The sequence below is a fragment of the Ovis canadensis genome, chromosome 12 (genome assembly GCF_042477335.2).
Source record: "Ovis canadensis isolate MfBH-ARS-UI-01 breed Bighorn chromosome 12, ARS-UI_OviCan_v2, whole genome shotgun sequence".
In the NCBI taxonomy this organism is placed as follows: Eukaryota; Metazoa; Chordata; class Mammalia; order Artiodactyla; family Bovidae; genus Ovis; species Ovis canadensis.
In genome coordinates this window covers 69139305-69159743 of record NC_091256.1, presented here as the reverse complement: position 1 = coordinate 69159743, position 20439 = coordinate 69139305, and the positions used below count along the sequence as shown (strand labels likewise).

Here is a 20439-nt window from a genome sequence, read left to right as displayed (position 1 = left end):
TCCTGACACATGAATGCTCACCATCCACGAGCTCCTCCGATGTTGTACTTTAGGTAGGGATAAGTCTTTATTTATTTGGTGGAACTGGGTCTTAGTTGCAGCAAGTTGTGGCATGTGGGGTCTAGCTCCCTGACCAGGGAATGATCCCAGGACCCTTGCATTGGGAGCCAAGTCTTATCCATCGGACCACCACAGAAGCGCCACTTTAGGGATTCTTTAAATGGAGGCTTCACCATGTGGACATCATTGATGATTAACTCAGTCTTCAGGTCCTTTCCCTTTGCCAGAAGACAAGGAGTAGGGCTGAAAGTGCCGAGCACTGAATCATGGCCTCCTCTTTTTAGTGACCAGTTCCCACACAGGAGACCACCAAGAGTCACCTCACTAGAACAAAAGATGCTCCAAAACCCAGAAAGTTCCAAAGGATTTAGGAGTTCTGTGTGACACTCCTGTTAACCCACATCACTCAGGAGATCATAAGAATTTTAGGAGCTCTGGTTCAGAAACAACTGGCAGAGACCAACACATATTTCTTATTATGACACAGATACCTCTAGCATCACCACAGCGATGGAATTCATTGACTCAATCATTTGTTCAGTTACATGCTTAAAGGTGACAGTGGAGTTATATGTTTATTTCTCGTGATTCTGCCTGACTGGGGCCAACTGGGACAAAAATTGGAGCTTCCCCAATGGCTTAGCAGGTAAAGAATCCACTTGCAATGCAGGAGACATAGGAGCTGCATATTCAATTCCTGGGTCATGAAGATGCCTGGGAGAAGGGCATGGGAACCCACTCCAGTATTCTTGTCTGGGAAATCCCATGGACAAAGGAGCCTGGTGGGCTACAGTCCTAATGATCGCAAAGAGTCAACATGACTGAGTGACAAAAAGTGAGCTTAAAATGGCACTGTTTTGGAGACACTCTCACTCACTTGGTGGTTAGTGAACTTTAGCTTATTTACAAGTATACTGTCTCCTTCCTAGGGACTTTCCAGGTGGCTCAGTGGTATAGAATCCTCGACCAATGCAGAAAACCCGAGTTTCTGCATTTCAATCCCTGGCTTGGGAAGATCCCTTGGAGAAGCAAATGGCAACCTGCTCCAGCATTCCTGTCTGGGAAATCCCAGGGACAGAGGAGCCTGGTGGGCCATCATCTATGGGGTTGCAAGGAGTTGGACTTGACTGAGCACGCATGCACACCTGTCTCCTTTCTATGCTCTCAGCTATATATGGAAAACGCTCCTAAAAAGATTTATTTTTAGGTGATAGAAATACCCTGATACAGTAGTGAAAGTGCTTGGGATATTTAGGTGGAACAGACCAAGGACTTGTGACTCATTTTGTTGGGATTCTCAGTGGGACCCCTGGAAGGTAAACAAGAAAGATGAGTCGAGTTTTCCTGGCTTTGTCATACCCTCTGGCTCTTCTCTGTAGATGAAGCCACTGGATCTCTGTCCACTTTGAGAAGTCTAGTAAAACTCTACTTGTCAAGATAGAATAATAAATAGTATCAGATAAATCTTAAAAAGTCACTAGGTTTTTCCTTCATTTTCAATAGACTTTCTGACATTCAAGATTCTGTCAGTTCCACAATATCTCTTCTCCAGCAAGGCTGTGCTCATCACTGCATCCAAAGTGCCTTCATTGATTCAAGGTCTGAGCTTCTGTTCAGGACAGCTGCTTTGGTCCTGACTTGGTTCATATCACTTCTTTTTTGTCTGGGATGTTCTTTTCTACTTCTCTATTCCCTGAAATACTAAAAGTTATTTAGTTATTTAAAAGTTTATTAGTTCTAAAAGATCAGCCTGCATCTCTCTGATAAAAGCTTCCCTTCATTACACTGTCTCACATAGACATCTCTCTTTTCCAAAGTCCCACAGTCCTTGTTATCTAACGTGCATCATTTTATATGACTTAAGTATTTGCTCTGTGTTCATTTTTCCTCCCTGCTAGATGGCAAGCCCGTATTAGGAAGTAGTATTTCCCATGTGCCTTTTGTTGGAGCCCAGAACAATACTCTGCTCATCACAGATGCTCAACAGTTACAGAGTAAACGCAGGAGTCCTCATTTGCCGAGATTCACTAAATCCTGAGTGCTTTTTGTGATTCACATCGGGAAGGGTTTTTCAATGGATTGTCCTTTTTCTTTCTAGCTTTTCTTCATGGTGGAGTAGAAAGAGCCTGAACTTTGGTATCAGAGACTCCAGCAGTTATTCATTAAATGACCACAGCCAAGTTTTATTCAAAGCCCATAAACATCGGCTGCCTCATCTGCGGTGTCCAGATAATGCTTTTCTCGTAAGAGTGCGAGAAATCACTTTTGTAAGGAAGCTGGCAGTGTCCGGCACTGAGGCGATGCTTCATGTTACGATCCACTTGGACGCCACCCAGGCTGCACCTTCTCCTCTGCCTTTAATCGGGTGGTTCCCAAGTATCGGTTCTGTTCAGTGATATCCTGATTAATGAAAGCTTTCTACGGAAGCTCAGCTTGGTTCTAACAAACTCACAAAACCTCCTCTAAATCTTGGGAAGCAGAGCTGTCTGGGTGCATTAGCATGACAAAGCCACCTTGAGACACAGCTATTTGTCCCAGTCCAGTTGAAGAGGGAGCCGTGTTGGCTCAGCAAAATGACCAAGTGTTCTAAATTTATCTGGATCCACAGCCTCTTCTTTCTGTGCTTTCCCTCTTTCTTCCCCTCCTCAGCAACCAGAGATTCCTCAGTGACTTTGCCTCCCTCCCACCACAAAAACTGTGAAGGATCTGATGCAATTAATGCCTTTTATTTATTTATTTTGGCCATGCTGGGGCTTCACTGCTCTGAGGGCTTTTCTCTAATTGTGGCAAATAGGGGCACCTCTAGTTGAGGTGCACGGGCTTCTTATTGTGGAGAGCACGGGCTCTCTTGTTGCAGAGCACGGGCTCTAGGGCAGGCGGGCTTCAGCAAATGCAGTCTGTGGGCTTTGCAGTTGCAGCTCCCGGCTCTCGAGCACAGGCTCAGCAGTTGTAGCGCATGGGCTTAGCTGCTCCGTGGCATGTGGGATCTTCCTGGACAGGGATCAAACCCGAGTCTCCTGTGTTGGCAGGTGGATTCTTTACCACTGAGCCACCAGGGAAGCCCCAATTAATGCGTTTTGATTAACTGATGGTACTTGAATTAGATTGGGTTTTAGCCAATGTGTTACCCCAACCAGCAGTTATGTTTTAAGCCTTTTTGGTTTATGGTGGTATAAGAAACTTTTGTCCCTTGATAAGAGTGCTCCCCTAGCAGAGAGATTTTCTGGAGCAGGAAAATTCTGAAATCGCAATCTGCCAGTTCCAAGGTTGACCTTGAACATAAACCAAAATTTAGCGTTTTTAAGGTGATAGGATATGACTGTTTCAGAAGGGGCATCTCTTCTTTCTCCATGGCTCTGTTCCCTCTTCTCCCAGGGAGAGCTGACCTGGGCTGGGTTCTGGAACTTGCTCAGGTGGCTGGCAGGTACTGAATAGAGAAGTGAGTACTGGTGTGATAGGCATCTTCCAGCCTTGCTTCCCTGGTGGCTCAGATGGTAAAGTATCTGCCTGTAATGCAAGAGACCTAGGCTTGATCCCTGGGTCGGCAAGATCCCCTGGAGAAGGGAATGGCTACCCACTCCAGTATTCTTGCCTGGAAATCTCATGGACAGAGGAGCCTGGCAGGCTAGAGTCCATGGGATCGAAGCGTCGTGCACATGACTGAGTGACTAACACTTACACCTTCTTTTTAATTTCTAGCTTCTATTCCCTGCCACCATACCCTGGAAGGCATACAGCTCACTCTCCCCTGGGTGAGGTATCTTAACCTCTCTCAAGCCTTTTCCTCTCGTTTTCTATTGGAAGACCTACAGATGCACATTTTATGTTTTCCAGTACACTAGAATGCTATTTTAATTAGCATTTCATCAACAGACTTGCCATACTGTAAAGAGCCTCATAAGTCCCAGCAGGTAGAGGGGCACGGCAGGAGGAGTATCAGGCTGTGAGGCCAGAGATCCAGGTTCACTTTGACTACTCAACCGTCCCTGGTCCTCAGGATTCTCCAGGCCCTGCTCTGGGTGCCGGGCAACAGAGACTAACACCAAGCCTGCGCCTCCATAGACAAGCGTCCCCGCTCCGCCTCCAGGTAGCTGTAACTTGGACTAGTGCGTTTGCCTCTCTGGGTCATGTGCAGGATGATGGCATTAGAGGAGGTGAATCTAAGGCCCATTCCAGCTGTAGATTTTATGAATCTCTGTGCAGCACACTTGCCTCTGAGAACTAATACTTCAAAGCGATATTTTTATACTGTTCCAGCCCTTCTTGTCTGACATCCTTGAACTCTTCTTTGTCTCTGACATTGCTTCCATCTTTGTTAATAATGTCTCTGGCTGAGAAACAGCCTGTGATCAGGACCTCTGCTCTTCAATATGAGGTTTTTGCTGGAATTAGAGGTAGCCTGTTCCCCTTGGGTTCTCCTTTCTGGGTCATGGATCTCACTTGATTCTTCCTCCTGTCCTTCCCGGCCTGTTGACTTGCATGTGTTATGAATACCTCATTGTTTATTTCACCATTGATATAATTCCTCAGCATGTGTGTTGTGGTTGTTTCCAGTCACATCCGCATAGATGTCTTCCTTATGCTTTCCAGTTAATCCTCACTAGTGTTTTCTAGTCCAGTGGTTCTCCACCAGGGGTGATTGTACCCACCTTCCCCTAAGGAACATTTGGCAATGTCTGGAGACATCCTGGCTGCCACAGCTGAACGGTGACTGCTTCAGGCATCTGGTGGATACGGGCCAGAGATGCTGCTAAACAGCCTCCAATGCACAGGACAGCCCCCGCAACAAAGAATTGTCAGGTCCAAAACGTCAATAGTGCTGGCATTTAGACACTCTCCTGTGACCATTTTTAATTCTGTAAGTGCAGAGGCCAAATATGTCCATTTCCACGTGAATATTCTGCAGCACAGGGCTACATAACAAGAAAGAGAGGAATCATTTATTACTGTTAGACAGACGAACCCCTGGGTTGGTAAATAGAGCCACCCCACCTGCAGATTTAGTCATGTTACAATTGCGTAATTGCATCCAGAAAGGGAGGTTTACCTAAAAAACTGCTATTTGATACCTCATATAATATTGTATTTTCAGTGTGTGAAGGCTGTTCTGTTGAGATATTTAACTGAATGCTTAAGCAAGCCAGCTGAGATATGTTCAAAAGAGGACACACCGCCTGAGAAGCACTAGGACTGTAGCAATGCCTTCTGAGGCATGGGGCGCTTGCTCTGAGTAAAACAGCGAGTCAAAGCCTGGGATAGGATTTAATTTGATGACAAGTTTTAAAGCACAGTGTCAGGTCCTATTAATGAGCTACAGTGATACTTTTTAAAGAAGACAGATCATCTAGTCTGGCATTTGTTTTGCTTTATAATTCTCAAGTTAGGATGGATGATTCTCTATAAACCTGTGACAAAATATTCTACAACAATGCTTGTAAAACTTTAATGTGCATATGAATCACCTGGAGATACTGTTAAAATGCAGGGTTTCTTTAAGTACTTCCGGGGTAGGAACCAGGACATCGCATGTCTAATAAGCTATCATTATACACACTGGAGAAGGAAATGGCAACCCACTCCAGTGTTCTTGCCTGGAGAATCCCAGGGACAGGGGAGCCTGGTAGGCTGCCATCTATGGGGTCGCACAGAGTTGGACACGACTGAAGCGACTTAGCAGCAACAACAATACACGCTGTACACACGGGTGTTGCTGGGCCCTGGGTGTACCCAGAGTGACACATTTTTAGAATGTTAAAGCTGGAAGTATTTTAAAGGTCACTGAATCCAAGCCTATATTTTATAAATGACAAAAGTGAGGCCTGCAGACTCTAGGGCAGTCATGGAAAGAGCGTGGTGACCAGATGTCTGTGTCCAGCCCAGTGCCCACACCTTCCCCACTCTGGCTGCGCTGCTCCATCTTTCATAGCTGCTGGGTCTTGAATTTCTCTTTTTGGAAACAAGTGGGCTGCGGTCCCTGTGCACTGTGCTGTAGCCGAGATGTCATTTCCTCCAAGCCTCCGTCATTTGGAGGCTGATGGTCATCACTGCTCACATCCTTTGTCCTGATGCCTCCTGCCTTCTTGGCAGTAAATCTGGGGGATGCAGGAAGCAGGGCTGGGTGGGCAGAAGACTGGTGATGGGCTACTGGCAGGAGAAGCAGGTGCCGTTTTCATCTGGGGAGCGTATTCCTTGAGATGGGCTCTCACCTTGGTCACAGATGCTGGGTCCCAGCACCCATCACATGCTGGCTCAGGGCCATGGCTGATGTGACAGGATGCACAGAGCTTAATGTGAACTGGCACTCCTTGCTGCTGAGACACAGGCAACATAGCCAAACCAGTCTCCTGTGGCAGTAAACGCAGCTTCCTGCCCCTCCACATGCAGCGAAGGTTCTCTTAGGACCCCAGGGAACTCTTCTATTAATACTGCACTGGAGGGCGGTGAGAGAGGGCGAGGAAGGAGAGAGGAGACCTGAGCCTTCATTCACTTGAACCTCTTCCTTATTCATTTGCTTATTCAAGGTCTTCCCTGGCGTGTTGTTGCTTTTTGAGTCATCGTTATCACTAACCACTATGGTTAGCTTTGGACAGCCCTCTGGGAATTCCTAAGATGTTTCTCAAAACTCATTTGAAAATAATTATTCTACCTCTTCTTCTTGTTGTTTATTCGCTCAGTTGTGTCTGACTCTTTTGTGACCCCATGTGACCCCCTGTAGCCCGCCAAGCTCCTCTGTCCATGGGATTCTCCAGGCAAGGATACTGGAGTGGGTTGCCATTTCCTTCTCCAGGGAATCTTCCCGACCCAGCGATCGAACTCATGTCTCCTACATTGCAGGCAGATTCTTTATCAAAGGGTGGTTATTATTGCTAAAGTTTCCTCTCCCTTCTCTATGCATTCTTGATATTTCTTCTTTGCATTATATAGTACCATCCAGTGGAGTCATTTTTATTTGAGGGGAAAAAAAATCAATATTTTAAGCCATAAAAATCCATTGTTTTTCACAGGATTTTTCTGTGAGGATTTTTGCAGGCATCAGACCATAAATCCCCTTTGTATCCCTTTAAAGTATTAGGGAGGGTAGCTCTTATTATTCCATTTTGAATAGTCGTAAGACTGACAGGTAGCAATTTAGTGTTGACCTAAATTCAGTCTTTGGGTTGGTGGGGTGGGGACCCACATCAGGAACAGAACCAGGTTATCCGGTTGGAATCTAGACACCTGATGATTCTCAACTCCTGCGAGGTTGCCCCCAGTAGTGAATTAGGCAGGACTCTGGGGGTGGGAGACCAGTGTTCTCTAACAAGATCAGAACCGTAAGAGCTGATTAGACCTTTGAGATGGAGCAGCAGTGGATAATGAGTGGTGCAGAGGTCAGAGAAGTGCGACCGCTTTCCCGGGCCCACGCTTCAGAGGCAAGAAGGCACTCAGTGGAATGAAAGCGTAACCCGTTTAGAGTTGATGAAATGACAGTCTTATGTTTGCAATCCATTACTAATCTGTGGATCTCTGTGCTCCTTGGAAGCTCAGAGGCCACCTACGTACACGGAATGATGAATTTTGTAGGTGTTAGAGCAACAGATCGGAATTTGCGGATCCAGACATCGGTGCCCTCATTTCTGCCACTCTTATCTACAATCAATAAATGCTTTCAAGGCACAGTCCCTGGGTGACTCCTATGGGCACAGCACCATCCTAGGCACATATGATTTTGTTCCCCAGCGTCTCATATGTGGTAGGTACTCAGAATAAGTTTGTCGAATAAATCAATATATGAATAAGCTGCATATAAACCAAAGCAGCTGGACCTATTCCTTACCCTCGTGCAGCTTTCTGAAGTGTGTGCCTGTGTGTGTGTTTAGTCGCTCAATCATGTCCGACTCTTTGCGACCCCATGGCCTGTAGCCTGCCAGGTTCCTCTGTCCATGGGATTTTTTCAGGCAGCAATACTGGAATGGGTTACTATTTCCTCCTCCAGGGGATCTTCCCATCCCAGGGACTGAACCTATGTCTCTTGCATCTCCTACATTGGTAGGAGGACTCTTTACCACTGAGCCAGTTGGGAAGCCCTCAGAAGTGTGTTGTCTGTAGAAAATCAGTCACATTCTTATGTCTCACTTTCCCCACCTCAAAAATAAAAAAATAACTGACCTTTACAGGGCTAACCTGTGAACTCATCCATTTGGATAGGCAGAAATGCTTTCCTATAAATTACTATTAGATGTTTAAGTGTTTATGTTAGCTGGCCTGTGGGCAAGAATAATGGCTTTCACCTTTGTTCTGATGGTATTCAATGTGCAAGCTATATTCATCACAAAAGAATCCCATTCCTGCCCTGTTGTTAAGTTCTGACCATACGATTCTTGCTTTCCTATCACCAATTAGAGGAAAGAGAGAGGCAGTGATGAGGTGTTTGGATTATAAGGTAGTATGCTTACATAACACATGGATTTTGTATGGTGTATTTTGTCAGGTAGAGGAGAAATGTTCCAGTCTCAGAAAAAAATAGTATTTTTTGAGGTCGCAGAATTTGGTGGAAAGAGAGGAGCTTGGGCTTTGTACCTAATCAGAACCTGTTTTGAATTCAGTCTGTGGGTGATTGTCATCCATTTACTTAACTTCTATGGGATGGACTATTCTTTGGATGGTGGAGAAGCTTAGAAACTGTAAATTGTCTCACATGTAATTGCTGATGAAGAGCTCTTCTTCTTCTGATTATTACCTAAGTCAGTTACTTAGGTATCCTTGCACGTACCTCAGCTGGATGACTAATTGATGTGTGTGATTAAAAACAAGGCCCAATAGGATGAGCACAGATGTTCGTGGCTCTAGGATATTAGGGCCACCCTAAAAGCTGTCTTTAAAAGTGGACTGTGTAATCAGCTGGGGGGAAATCTGCCCCAAGCCAGGTGACTTAGAGAGGGAGTATCCCAACCTTGGAACTTCTCCCTTGTCTGTTTACCCTCTTCTCATTTTGAGTATGAATATCCATCAGCACCTATAATCCTACTTGGAATGTGCAGAAGCAAACACACATGACTCCAGGTCTTCAATGAGCAGCTGTGTTGGCAGCGTAGCAGTTACACCTGTTAAACACAGGCAGTCTGCTCAGCAAGTGCTAGAACAGATACCAAGGCAGTCTACTGGGTGGTTTTCAGAGAGGAATGACATCAGCACTGTTTTTCCATCAGGGCTCTAGAGTCCAGGGAGCCAGCTCTCTCCTGGCTTATACTTGGTCCTTGGGAGAATTCTGGACTAATACTTCCAGACTCCTATATTTATTATTTTGTTGGAATTATGATCTTAATGAGGAATTAAACTCCTGTTGCTTGCATACCTGCACTTTCCCTCTGATGAGTGAGATTAGGAGATGATGGGGTCAGTAGGAGACATAGGGACTCACAAAACCATGTGAATAAAACTCTGGGTGGAGAAAGCAAACTGTCACCATACCTCTTTGGTGACTTCATTTGCTCCCCAGTCATCGCTCCATGGTGATGATTAAATCCAAATGGAAGAGAGTAATTGGTAGCCGGAAAGAGGTGAGTCTTCTTAGCAAAGGTAAGAATCACATTTCCTACTCAGAGGGGAAAGGAGTTGGATATTTTTACATGTTTTTGTTTGTGTGCATGTTTCTAGAAACGTAATATTTTCTCTACCTCCTTCAATTATAAAAGTAATGTATATTCACGGGCTTCTCCAGTGGTTCAGTGGTAAAGAATATGCCTGCAATGCAGGAGACTTGCAGGACATGTGGGTTCCATCCCCTGGTCGGGAGGATCCCCTAGAATAGGAAATGGCAACCCGCTCCAGTATTCTTGCCTGGACAGTTCCATGGACAGGGGAGACTGGTGGGCTACAGTCCATGGGGTTGCAAAGAGCTGGACATGACTGAGCTGCCATGCAAAAAAAGCAATCTGTGTTCATAATATTTGTCTCAGAATAAACAGGAAAGCATAAAAAAGAAAAAAATTGCTCTTAACTTCTTCAAACAGGCAACCCTGTTGACATGTAGATAAGTGAAGTTGCTCAGTCGTGTCCGACTCTTTGCGACCCGTGGACTGTAGCCCCCCCAGGCTCCTCTGTCCATGGGATTCTCCAAGCAAGAATACTGGAGTGGGTTGCCATTTCCTTCTCCAGGGGATCTTCCTGACCCAGGGATTGAACCCAGGTCTCCCGCATTGCAGGCAGAGGCTTTAAACTCAGCCGCCAGGGAAGCTATACATGTAGATATGGTTCCTTCTTTTTTGGCTATGCCACATAGTATGTGAGATCTTAGTTTCCCAACCAGGGACTGGACTTTCAGTCCCTGCATTGGAAGTGCGAGGTCTTGACCCCTTGACTGCCAGAGAAGTCCCCAGATCTTGGGTTTCCATTTGAAACTTTAATATAAACAAATTCCCATATTATCAACATTTAAAAACACTAACTTTATAAACTCTGAGAAGGCAGTGGAGGGATATAGATGGTTTACCACTAACTTCTCAGTGCCTAGTAAATAAACATTTGTTGAATAAAATGAACAATGATTTTCTAGCCATACGAATGTTTGGTATTCTACTGAATAACACTGATGTTTCCAATTTGCTTTCTATTATACATAATGCTGCAGTGAACATCTCTGGTATAACCTCTTTTGTATTTCTGATGGTTTTCTTCAGATACATTCCCAGCAGTGTAATTATATACTCAGTCAAAAAGGATATGAGCCTTTTTAAAGGTCTTAGAAGATAATACCAAGTTGCTTTCCAGAAAGGTTGCATTAATTTACACTTCCACATGAGGTATGTGAGAGGCACATTTCACTGTCCTCCAGACAGATAGCGAGTTAACAGATACCCAGCACCACACAGCCTGCTCCATCCATCTGAGAAGATGGACAAGACCAACTTCCAGCGAATTGAGGGGAAAGTGTTTTTAAATAGAATCTTGAGAGTGAAATGTCATGTAGTTTAATTAAAAAGAAATCCAATAAGTGCAAAACGGGGTTCAGAGTAGAGAACGTGTGAGGAAAACTGAAATACGTAGTTTTCTTCTGCTCAAGGGACCTAACTGCCAGCCCCTGCCAGCCTCAGAGGAGGCTCCCTGCTGGGAGCGAACAGTAACCTTGTCTGCCCTCGCCAGTCAGAGTCAAACACTTTAACGTGGACCAGGCTTCTGCCAAGCTCTCTGGGTGACACTAATCCCTGATTTAATTACCCTTGACAGTGTGTGATGGGCCCTAACGAGCTAGGGTCCCTAATGAGCTTCGTCTTGAGGACTTAGAGCATTACCTGAAGGGGGTGGTCCTCACCCAGGCTGACTCTGGTGGGTGCAGAAAACCAGTTCCCAGCTCAGGGACCTCAATGCAGGTGGCAGAGCACCATCTGGTGACCTGCAGGGTGATGCTTCTATGTGAGGAGGGGCCACATTGCAGCTTCCAGGCCCTAACTCATTAGCCAGTGGGTACCACAGGGACAGTCTTAAGCGTGTAGGCATCATGTGGGTGCCATGCCATTTTTCCTGCCATGCAGTTGTCTTTCTGAGGACGAGGACCGCATTGCTTCTGTGTTGCTCATTAAAAGTCTCCTTACTGACAAACCATAGGGCTGAGTGGGAGGGCGGGTATGCCTGCTGGCCACCCTGGAGGGGTCTTCTGACCAGGGTTACGTATCCAACAAGATTTAGCCCTGGTCTTCTTTGGTAAGCATGACAAAATGACTGTGTTAAAAAAGGAATTTCAGCCCCGGCGTGCGGAGCGCAGCCGGGACGCGCGGCTGGCCCCATGTTCCTGACCGCGCTGCTGTTGCTGCGGCCGCATCCCCGGCCGGCAGTGGACTGGGAAGCGCTGGCGGCCGCGGCGAAGCAGAACATGATCCGTCGCCTGGAGATAGAAGCGGAGAACCACTACTGCCTGAGCCGGCCCTTCCTCACAGCCAGCAGGAGCGCGGCCACGCGGTGGCCCGCAGGGCGGCCGCCTTCGAGGGGCTCAAGGCGGCGCAGGCCGCCCAGTTCTCCGCGCACCGTCGGCTGGAGGACCAACTCGACCACCTCAACGTCACCAGGAGGTGGTCCTGGCCGTGACCACCCTGGCCCCCGGCCCCGCACGCTCCACTGCCCGCAGTCGGGGCTCGTTCGTCCCTGAGGGGCGGTGCGGGCATGGCCTGCGTCACAAGCGACACAAACGTCATTTGTACGAAGCTGCAATAAAGCTACCCACTGTGAAAAAATAAATAAATAAAGGAATTTCAATAGGAAGAAACATTAGAAAGTGTCAAATGAATTCGAAAAAAAAATAGCTGAGCTTGCAAAATAAGGTTTAGCCATGAATGAGATTGTCTGTTCACAAGTTCTGTGACTTAGTTAACTGGCGTCTTCATCTGTGAAATGGAGCACATAGTACTCACACAGCAAGATTTTTGTTAATATTAAAAGACAGAAGCACAACGAGGAGAAAGAAATATGGTTTTTTAACACCTTGGGGCACAGCAAATGGCAGGTACTTTTTTGTTGGTTTTTTTTTTCTATATTTTTTCTTTAAGAGTTAATTCTTTTTTTTTTTTTAACTTTTTGGCCATGGTCAGGCTTCGCTGCTGTACATGGGCTGTATGAATAGGTGTGCAGAGCAGGGACTGCTCTTTGTTTCCGGGTGAGGGCTTCTCGTTGCAATGGCTTCCCTTGTTGCGGAGCCTAGGCTCTAGGTGTGCAGCCTCAGTAGTTGCTGCATGCCACGTGGGATCTTCCCGGAACAGGGATCAAACTCGTGTCCCTTGCAGTGTCAGGTGGATGCTTAACCACTGGACAACCAGGGAAGCCCTGTTTTTTCCTTTACTCAGCTCTCTCCTCAGTGCTTACTTTACACAGACATCCTGACTCCCAGGCTGAGGGAGATTTGGGTTGACAGGCGCTTCCAGATCTGGTAGCAATGTAGACCCTTTCTAACAACCTGCTTCCTTGTTTGCTGGGATCCTCAGATCCTACAAAAGCTGCTGTCCAGTTTTACTTCTGCATCCAAACCTATTTCCTATTTCCGTGTCTTTAAACTGGTTTTTAATTTGATACTGAAATTATAATTGTCTCTTTCATTCATATCTGATTCCCAGCATTCTGAATGTAAATTTCTCCCGTGGATCAATTTGTTCTATGAAGGAAATGATTATATATCCCTGGAAGTTATACTTTCATCCCTTGCACATGCTTACTGGCATTTTTTATATTTCCTGAAGGCTATTCATGAATTTCCTTCCCTAGTAAGATTAATCCTATCAGCTGGTAAAATGAGGCATCTTCACCTACTGGTCTAGTTGGGCTCACTGACCTGCTAGTACAGCATAATGGTGGCACCATCCTTCCTTGGAGCTCATTTTCTACCTCTGACAAACAGGCTGCTGGTTCTTTCTCTGTTCTTACACTGACACTTCTTTTTTGGCTATCATATTCCTAATCCATGCTGATGAGAAATTACAGCCCTCATATTATATTCAGAGCTGAGACGAGTGATTGCTATGTCCTCAGGTCAGTGGCCTATCCAGACTTCACTGGGTTGAGTTCTTAGTTCTATCCACTCCTCCAGTTTTTCTTCAATCCATTCTAGAAAATGAAATAACTCTTTCTCTCAAGTGCCCCCTAAGGGCACTTTTGTTCTTATCTAATACCTAAAGAGCATAAACATACTGTTGAAATCACAGAGGAAAGAGAAGAATCATTTTATCACAGATGTTTCTTCAAGATTTTAATTTAGGAGTTGCTTACAGAATCTTGTATTGAACTAATATGCATACTATCAGACTTGTGTCAACTTAAAAAATAGCAGTGGTACTATGAGTTCCTCAAACTAAGGGCAATAATATTTTCAAATTTGTGGAATAATATTTTCCACAAATAATATTTTCAAATTTAAAAGTAACTTGGCTTTTGAAAGCAATATATGGATAATTTGAGGGGAAAAATTTAACTCTATCCTCATAACATTTGACTTTTAGAATTTTGATTCAATGAAGCAAATATTAAACGTTTGTTTGCAGTCTTTGAATTCCTATGGAAAGGCCAGTCCCAAGCATAGAATTCCTATTGTGCATAATAAGAAAATCTGGGGAGAGTATACCTTACAGATTCAAGAAAGATTCTCTGGAGAGGCTGGTACAAAGATACAAGGTATCTGATGGATACCTCTTCTTTGTTTTCTTTTTATATTGTACTTTCAAATTATGACTCTTCTTCAAAAGTGCATTATTTGTCCAAATTCATCTAATGGCAAGTAATTTTGTGAATAACCTTAAATTCTCATGTAGAGTTGCGATTAAGAAATGTTTAAGGCCTCCAAACTGTTTCTGCTGTTCAATTAAACATTACATTTATGTTATTATATTTTTTATTAGAACTTAATGATTGCTTCACCAGGGCATTGCAAGTTACTATTTGTAAAGAAATTGCATCTCTCTGGAATAAAGGTCATTTTCTGTTGGTGCAGAAGTTGACATGAAAAATTACATCTACAGCAAACATTTATGTTTTGAATCATATGCGTACAGGATGTGGTTGACCTGACAAACTGTTTAAATAAATCATCAAAATAGGATGCCATCCATCCAATAGCTTTGAAAGAACTTGAGAGTGGAATTGTAAAACTGGGGGTTGAATATGTCAGATGGCTCCTGTATGAGCAGCCTGACTCACTGGATTGCCTGGGTAACTGTTAGGGATGCCCAGGGATATGCTGAATGGACCTCTGGGCCTCTATTCCTTCTTACTCCTGCAAGAAAGAGGTGAAGTGCTTGTAAACAGAGGGTCAGTGAATAGATACAAAGTCATATTCAGAATTGAAGGATAGTGTGGTGGTTAGGATCCTGGCTTTCAGATCCAGATGCAGTGGGTCCGATGTGGTGAAGCTGTGGAGAAGGCACTGGGTGTGGGCAGAATGGCAGAAATTCCTCACTGACATGGGTGAAGAATGGGCTTAGATATCAGGGAGACGATAAATGGGTGTTTCTCAGAATAAAAAGCATTAACCATGGGTTAATATAACACTTCAGAAGTTTTAATTTAACATGTTAATAGTTTGTGTCAAGCCAGTAGAATTTCAGAGAGAAGCTTTAGGTGAGGGAATGGAATGGTAACTTTTGTAAAAACCTGGAGCTTCATTCTTTGCTGCCCACATAATTATGGCCCGCCTGCCCAAGGTTTGTCTGACAGTTCCAACGATTGTTTACCCCTCTTAATGCCTTTGATCTTTGTGGTGTGTGCTCTTTTTTTGACATGGGGCATATGGTAGCTTTAAAATGTTACTTACCTTTTCTTGTCTGTATCTTGAATCTCCGGTCACGTTGTCCTTTTCCTTGTGGTATGGTATCACTACAACCTATCACAGAACCCGGAAGCCACTAGATCCTCGGTCAGCCTTTAATGGTATTCTTGATGATTACCTTAGCTCAAATTCCCAAGAAAACAGGACCTAAGAACCGAGTTCTGATGCTTCATTTACAAGGCAAGGGCCTCAAAAGTAAGGAGAAGGGGGATGAGAGAGGGAAGACTGAGATGTGAGAGGACACATTATCATAATGGCCGTGGCTTCATGACACCAGCCAGAAGGCAGCAGGCCAGCTGACACACACTTCTGGCTCTGCCACATGGAGAGTTTTGGGACAAGGCTGTACCGTTCCCTGGACCAGTCTGTGGAGGGAGGAAGGGGAGATTATCTGCCTGGCTCCTTCCCGTCTTCTATTTTTCATTGGTCAAAGTCTGTACCAAGGAGTTACCTTCCCTGCGCTGCTGAGTTGCATCAACTGGCCCCTGCAGTGGCCACTCAGCAAGCTAGATCTCACACCCTAAAATGTGGTGCTCCGTCTGACCCAGACAGTGCAAGAGATGCCAAGACTCAAGGGGTCCAGCTGGTTAGCCGGGTTGTAAGTCCCCAGCCAAGGTGGAAGTCTGTCACCCCCAGGCAGGAACTGCCTGGTTCCATGGTGGTTTAGGTCAGTTCATCTGCCACAAAGATAGTTGGGGTGGAGCAAGCAGCTGAGGGTCTCCGAGGCAGGTAAGGCTAAGGGAATCAGATGAAGTTAATAAGGAGAATCTGATAGGATGATGATGATAATGATGATGATGAAGAACTGCAGCCAGCAAGAAATGCTGTCAAGAAAGCACCAGAAGAGATCCACAAGAATCAACAAATAGAAGAAATATTTAATGTAAGGATAAGTTCAACACTCTTCCGTTTAGAAAGGTGAAAGCCAAGAGAAATTCTAATTATGTGAATATGGATTTGTTCACAACGTCTTGGAATATCAGAAATTAGGGGCATCCCTTGAAGCTTGAAGGAGAGACTTAATTTGGGAGAAGTGAAAGGGGGTATTATTATGACTTAATATAGTGGGCAGTAAACACATAGAATGTATTATCCTCGGAGGTGATGCTGTCAGAAAATACAAATTGGTTGGAGAATAATTTAGGTAAGTTTATATTTTATGGCGCCATAATCGGCTACTAGGAGGAAATTAAGACGGTCTAGGGTACAAGTCCTAACCTTTTGAGATTGAGATCACAGAAGACAGTAATGTCCTTCCTTGGTGTCATTTTCAGTGACTGAATCCTGGTCTGGATGGATCATTGGTCTGAGCGTTTTACATTATCTATTTTTATCACTAATATCCATGGTAATTTCAGGGACCTTTTCCCTTGGGGAAGGTGGAGGGTGCTTTTGCATTGTGGTCTCTAGGCCTAGAAAAGCATCCTGCCTTCTGAGAGAAGGACAATGTTCAATTTAAGGATTACTCTGCCTTTGTCAACACTCAGTCTTTTAGCACTTAATTCTCCTCTACAAACCAGGGGGGAATTAAATGGGCCATCAATTCACTTGATCTTTGCATAGTCATTTGAAACACAAATACAATAGAGTACATTAGTTTCCTCACACTCATTCTGAACTCTAGTCCTTTGCTTGCGTTAATCTCTATACTTGGATTGTCTCCTCTCTCTGTTTATCCAAATCCATGCACTGCAAGGCTTAGGCCAATTCCCATTTCTCCATAAAACCTTCTCTGACCACTTCGTTCCTCACAGCCTTTTGCTGCTTTAAATCATTTGACATTTATTATCATAATCATAAATACTCAAGCTTTATGCTCTCCTGAATTGGCTGCTAATCACTTTGTTTGTACATAAATCACGTTGCTCTAACTGGATTTTAAGCCCTTTTGAGAGCAGCAGTGAGGTCACCTGGTCCTCTCAGGTTGCCCCTGCATGATGCAGGATGCCAGGCAGTCAGTGGATGCTTGATGAGCATGTGTAGGGGGTGGCAGGTTGGCAGGTGAGAAGACATGTGTGCGCTGCCATCCAGACAGACTCAGGACTGCGGGCAGCGCTGTAGCTCCAGGTGAAAATGCTTCCTTATTGCTTTTTGATAATGAAGGCAGTCCTTAATTTCACCGAGAGCAATAAAAGTTACTGCCCCCTTTTATGGTGTTAACTATCCCCCCAACTCCCCCTCCTCCTCAATCAAAACATACTGGGGAATCCTAAAGACCTTTTAACTGATAATAAAAAGAATTTCTTCTCCTACGCGATTTCAGAAAAAGAATCTGCCTTCTCTACCTTTGTCCTCTTGTTCCTCTGGGCAGTAGCTTCTGTGGTCGCTGTTAGCCAGATGCTTCAGGCAAAATACATCAGATACAGAAATCCTTCGTTACTATTAATAAATTCCTTCCAAGCTCAAATCTGAGACAATACTACTGAGTTTAGCCAAAGCAACATCGAGCTTCCCCTCACACCCTCACCACATCTGTGATGGGGTCTCAAGAGCCATCATCTTTTTAATTTTGGTGTAAATGTGGAGGGAGTAGATCCATCTGTAATAGGCAGAGGGAAGACTGGAGCGAGAATGGCCTGGGCAGTTTGGCCTGGGACATGCTACTGGACGTCTGTCAGCCCCACTTTTACTATTATCTTCCAGATGCTTCAAGTGAGGATGGAGTGAGATAAAAACATATAAATTCAGGGCAAGTGAGGAAAGTTTTTTGGGGCCCCACTGGTAGGTTGAATCTCCTACCCAGGATTCTGGCTACCTGCTTTAAACTCATGTGCTCATCTGGCAGAAAAAAATGCTCAACTGTGCCATGCGCTTCTTAGAAGGAGGACTGTGGTATACTTGGAAGGAAGAGTTAAGCCCACAGTGGGAGGCAGCTCCCAAAGCCCTAAGATAATCACATGTGCAGCTGGAAGGCTTCCTTGAAAACATCTCTATCAGAGAGAACAAAATTAAATGCCAGTAAATCAAACCTTTTACACAATGGACCTGTCTCTTCCTAGGCAAGATGAAAACAGTCTCGCAATTCTGGGGCTTAATTCCCTTACTTCCCGTCTCCTCACTGATCAGCCACTGGATTTGGTTTCCTGCCTGGGATTAGCTTACAAGTGGATCCTGAGGCCTCCCAGTGGCTTGGCCATGCCAGCTGCTCTCTGCACCCGTGGCCAAGATGTAATCAGCTCAGAGCCAGGGCAGGTAAGCTGCAGCTTGGAATGAATAGCAGCTGTCTGTGGAGAAAGGCTACTGAAGAGAACCCTGAACTCCTAGCACAAATGAAGAAGGAGCCCATGGGCCACCGGGTACCACTGGGTTGGGGGAAGGGTAGGGAGGTGAAGGTCTACCTTCCATGATCTATGATTGCCATCTTTGGGATGCTGGCTTAGGTTGTGCATTTTAGAGCCTCTGTTGCCTATTTCATCTGTAAAAAGGGAAAAAATAGTACTTACCTTACTTCCTCTCCATGGTTCTGATGAGGAGTAGATGTCCCTATATCTACTCCCCACATCTAAGAACTCGAAAAGTGTTGGGCAGTTGTTGGATATTAATTATCATTAGTGGAAATGGAAGTCCAATAATGATTATTGTTTGGTCAGTTTTTCTTCTTTGTTTTAAAAGAATGCATTGGAAATTTTGGTGCAAGTTTGTATTGACCTTCCATATCTCCCACAGACTATTGAAGCCATATTGTGTACAGTGAGGGTTTGCTCAGGACCACTCACAATGCTTTCTATTCAGCACATACTGGTTTCCTCGACCCCTCTCTATGAAACCATGCAGAAGAATGGTAACTGACCCTGTGGTTAAGTCCAGCTGAATGGGGTTATGTGTGGTTTTAAACTAAGTGAGGCTGAGCCTACCACACTGGATGTTCCCTGCGATGCTGAAAGGTGTCCTGACCTTGAAGCTGGGGGCTCACGCTCCAGGGAGTGCTTCAGCCAGGGTCGTCCATAGCTGGAAGAAGGGGGAGGGGTCCAGATGAGGCAGTGCAGTTAAGTATTTTGATTCTCGCTTTCTATCTCAAGGGATCTTCTCTCTCAGCCTTTTCCATAATTTACTGCAAGCAGCTTGAGAAGACCTTGGATCTGGGGCCTTTCTGCCTTCAGTTCTTTGAAATAAGGAGGATCATTCCCATCACCTCTCTTGCGGGAACGCAGTGAATCTGATGAGTTAGGTAAAGTCTGGACAGAACACTGGGTCCTGTGAAGTAAGGAGTGTGGGGTGGCCAAATGCAAAACATAACTCAAGGGGTGCCATGAGTGGTCACCTCACCAGGATGAGGGGTGTGGTCACGCCTGCCCAGCAGGCATCTGAGTGGCATATGGGGTTGGGAGCAGGGAGGAGTGGGAGAGGGCAGAGAGAGATGGGAGTGTCCCCACTCAACTCCATAAAAATCTTCTCTCTAGCACCCTTGACCTTGCAAGTTGAGGCCTGGCCTTGCTGCCACATTCTAGCACCTGTCAAGTACTTCTGAGCTGCCGCTGCTCCACTCTAGCATTTCCAGATATTATGACTAATCGAGTTGACAGGAAGCAAAGACAGCTCCACTCTCTGCATTTTGCTTTGAGCAGCATCGGGCTCTGAGGCTACTTGAACAGGCAAGACTTGGCTACCATCACTTCCGGTCCCCATCTCCTCCTGCTCCAAGCCTTCTGCTGTCCACATTCTCTCAGCCCCTCAGTCACACAGGGCTTACCCCCACTATCCCTTCATATCTCTTACAACTCATTTAAAAACCACTTGGGCTCAAGGAGAATAGGACTTGGCAGGTAACAGTAGGGTGCCCATCGATCTCTTTTTTAACCCCACAACCCCAAAGTGCTCCAGGTAGCAGCAATACTTCTCTCCCTCAGCATTTATGCCTCTGCTTGAACCAAGAAATCAAACTGCTGGCTCTGTGCTAAGTGGGTCAAGAGGTCCTCTTGTGTGCCTGCCTCTGCTTCAGCCCTGTTGACAGCATCCCTGAGCCATTCTGGGAATGATTCCCGTCCTGCCCTGGCTTCAAATTCAACACGTTCAACCTCCCTCCTGGGTTATAGCTGGGTCCTCACCACGAAACCCAGACTTTTCAAAGGGGTGTGCAGAACATTCGCCATAGCCTGTCT

At 45.3% G+C, this 20439-nt stretch overlaps 2 protein-coding genes across 2 annotated transcripts in view; both read left to right on the top strand.

Annotated features, from left to right (window-relative positions):
* Positions 1-20439, top strand: part of ASTN1 (astrotactin 1) — a 368181-nt gene that overhangs the window by 26862 nt on the left and 320880 nt on the right. The gene's annotated exons all lie outside the window — the stretch shown is intronic.
* On the top strand, positions 11822-12219 carry MRPL57 (mitochondrial ribosomal protein L57). Its single transcript, XM_069544434.2, is given in 4 exon segments — positions 11822-11848; positions 11850-11895; positions 11898-11969; positions 11972-12219. Coding segments are annotated over 4 exon segments (294 nt in total). The 3' UTR covers positions 12121-12219.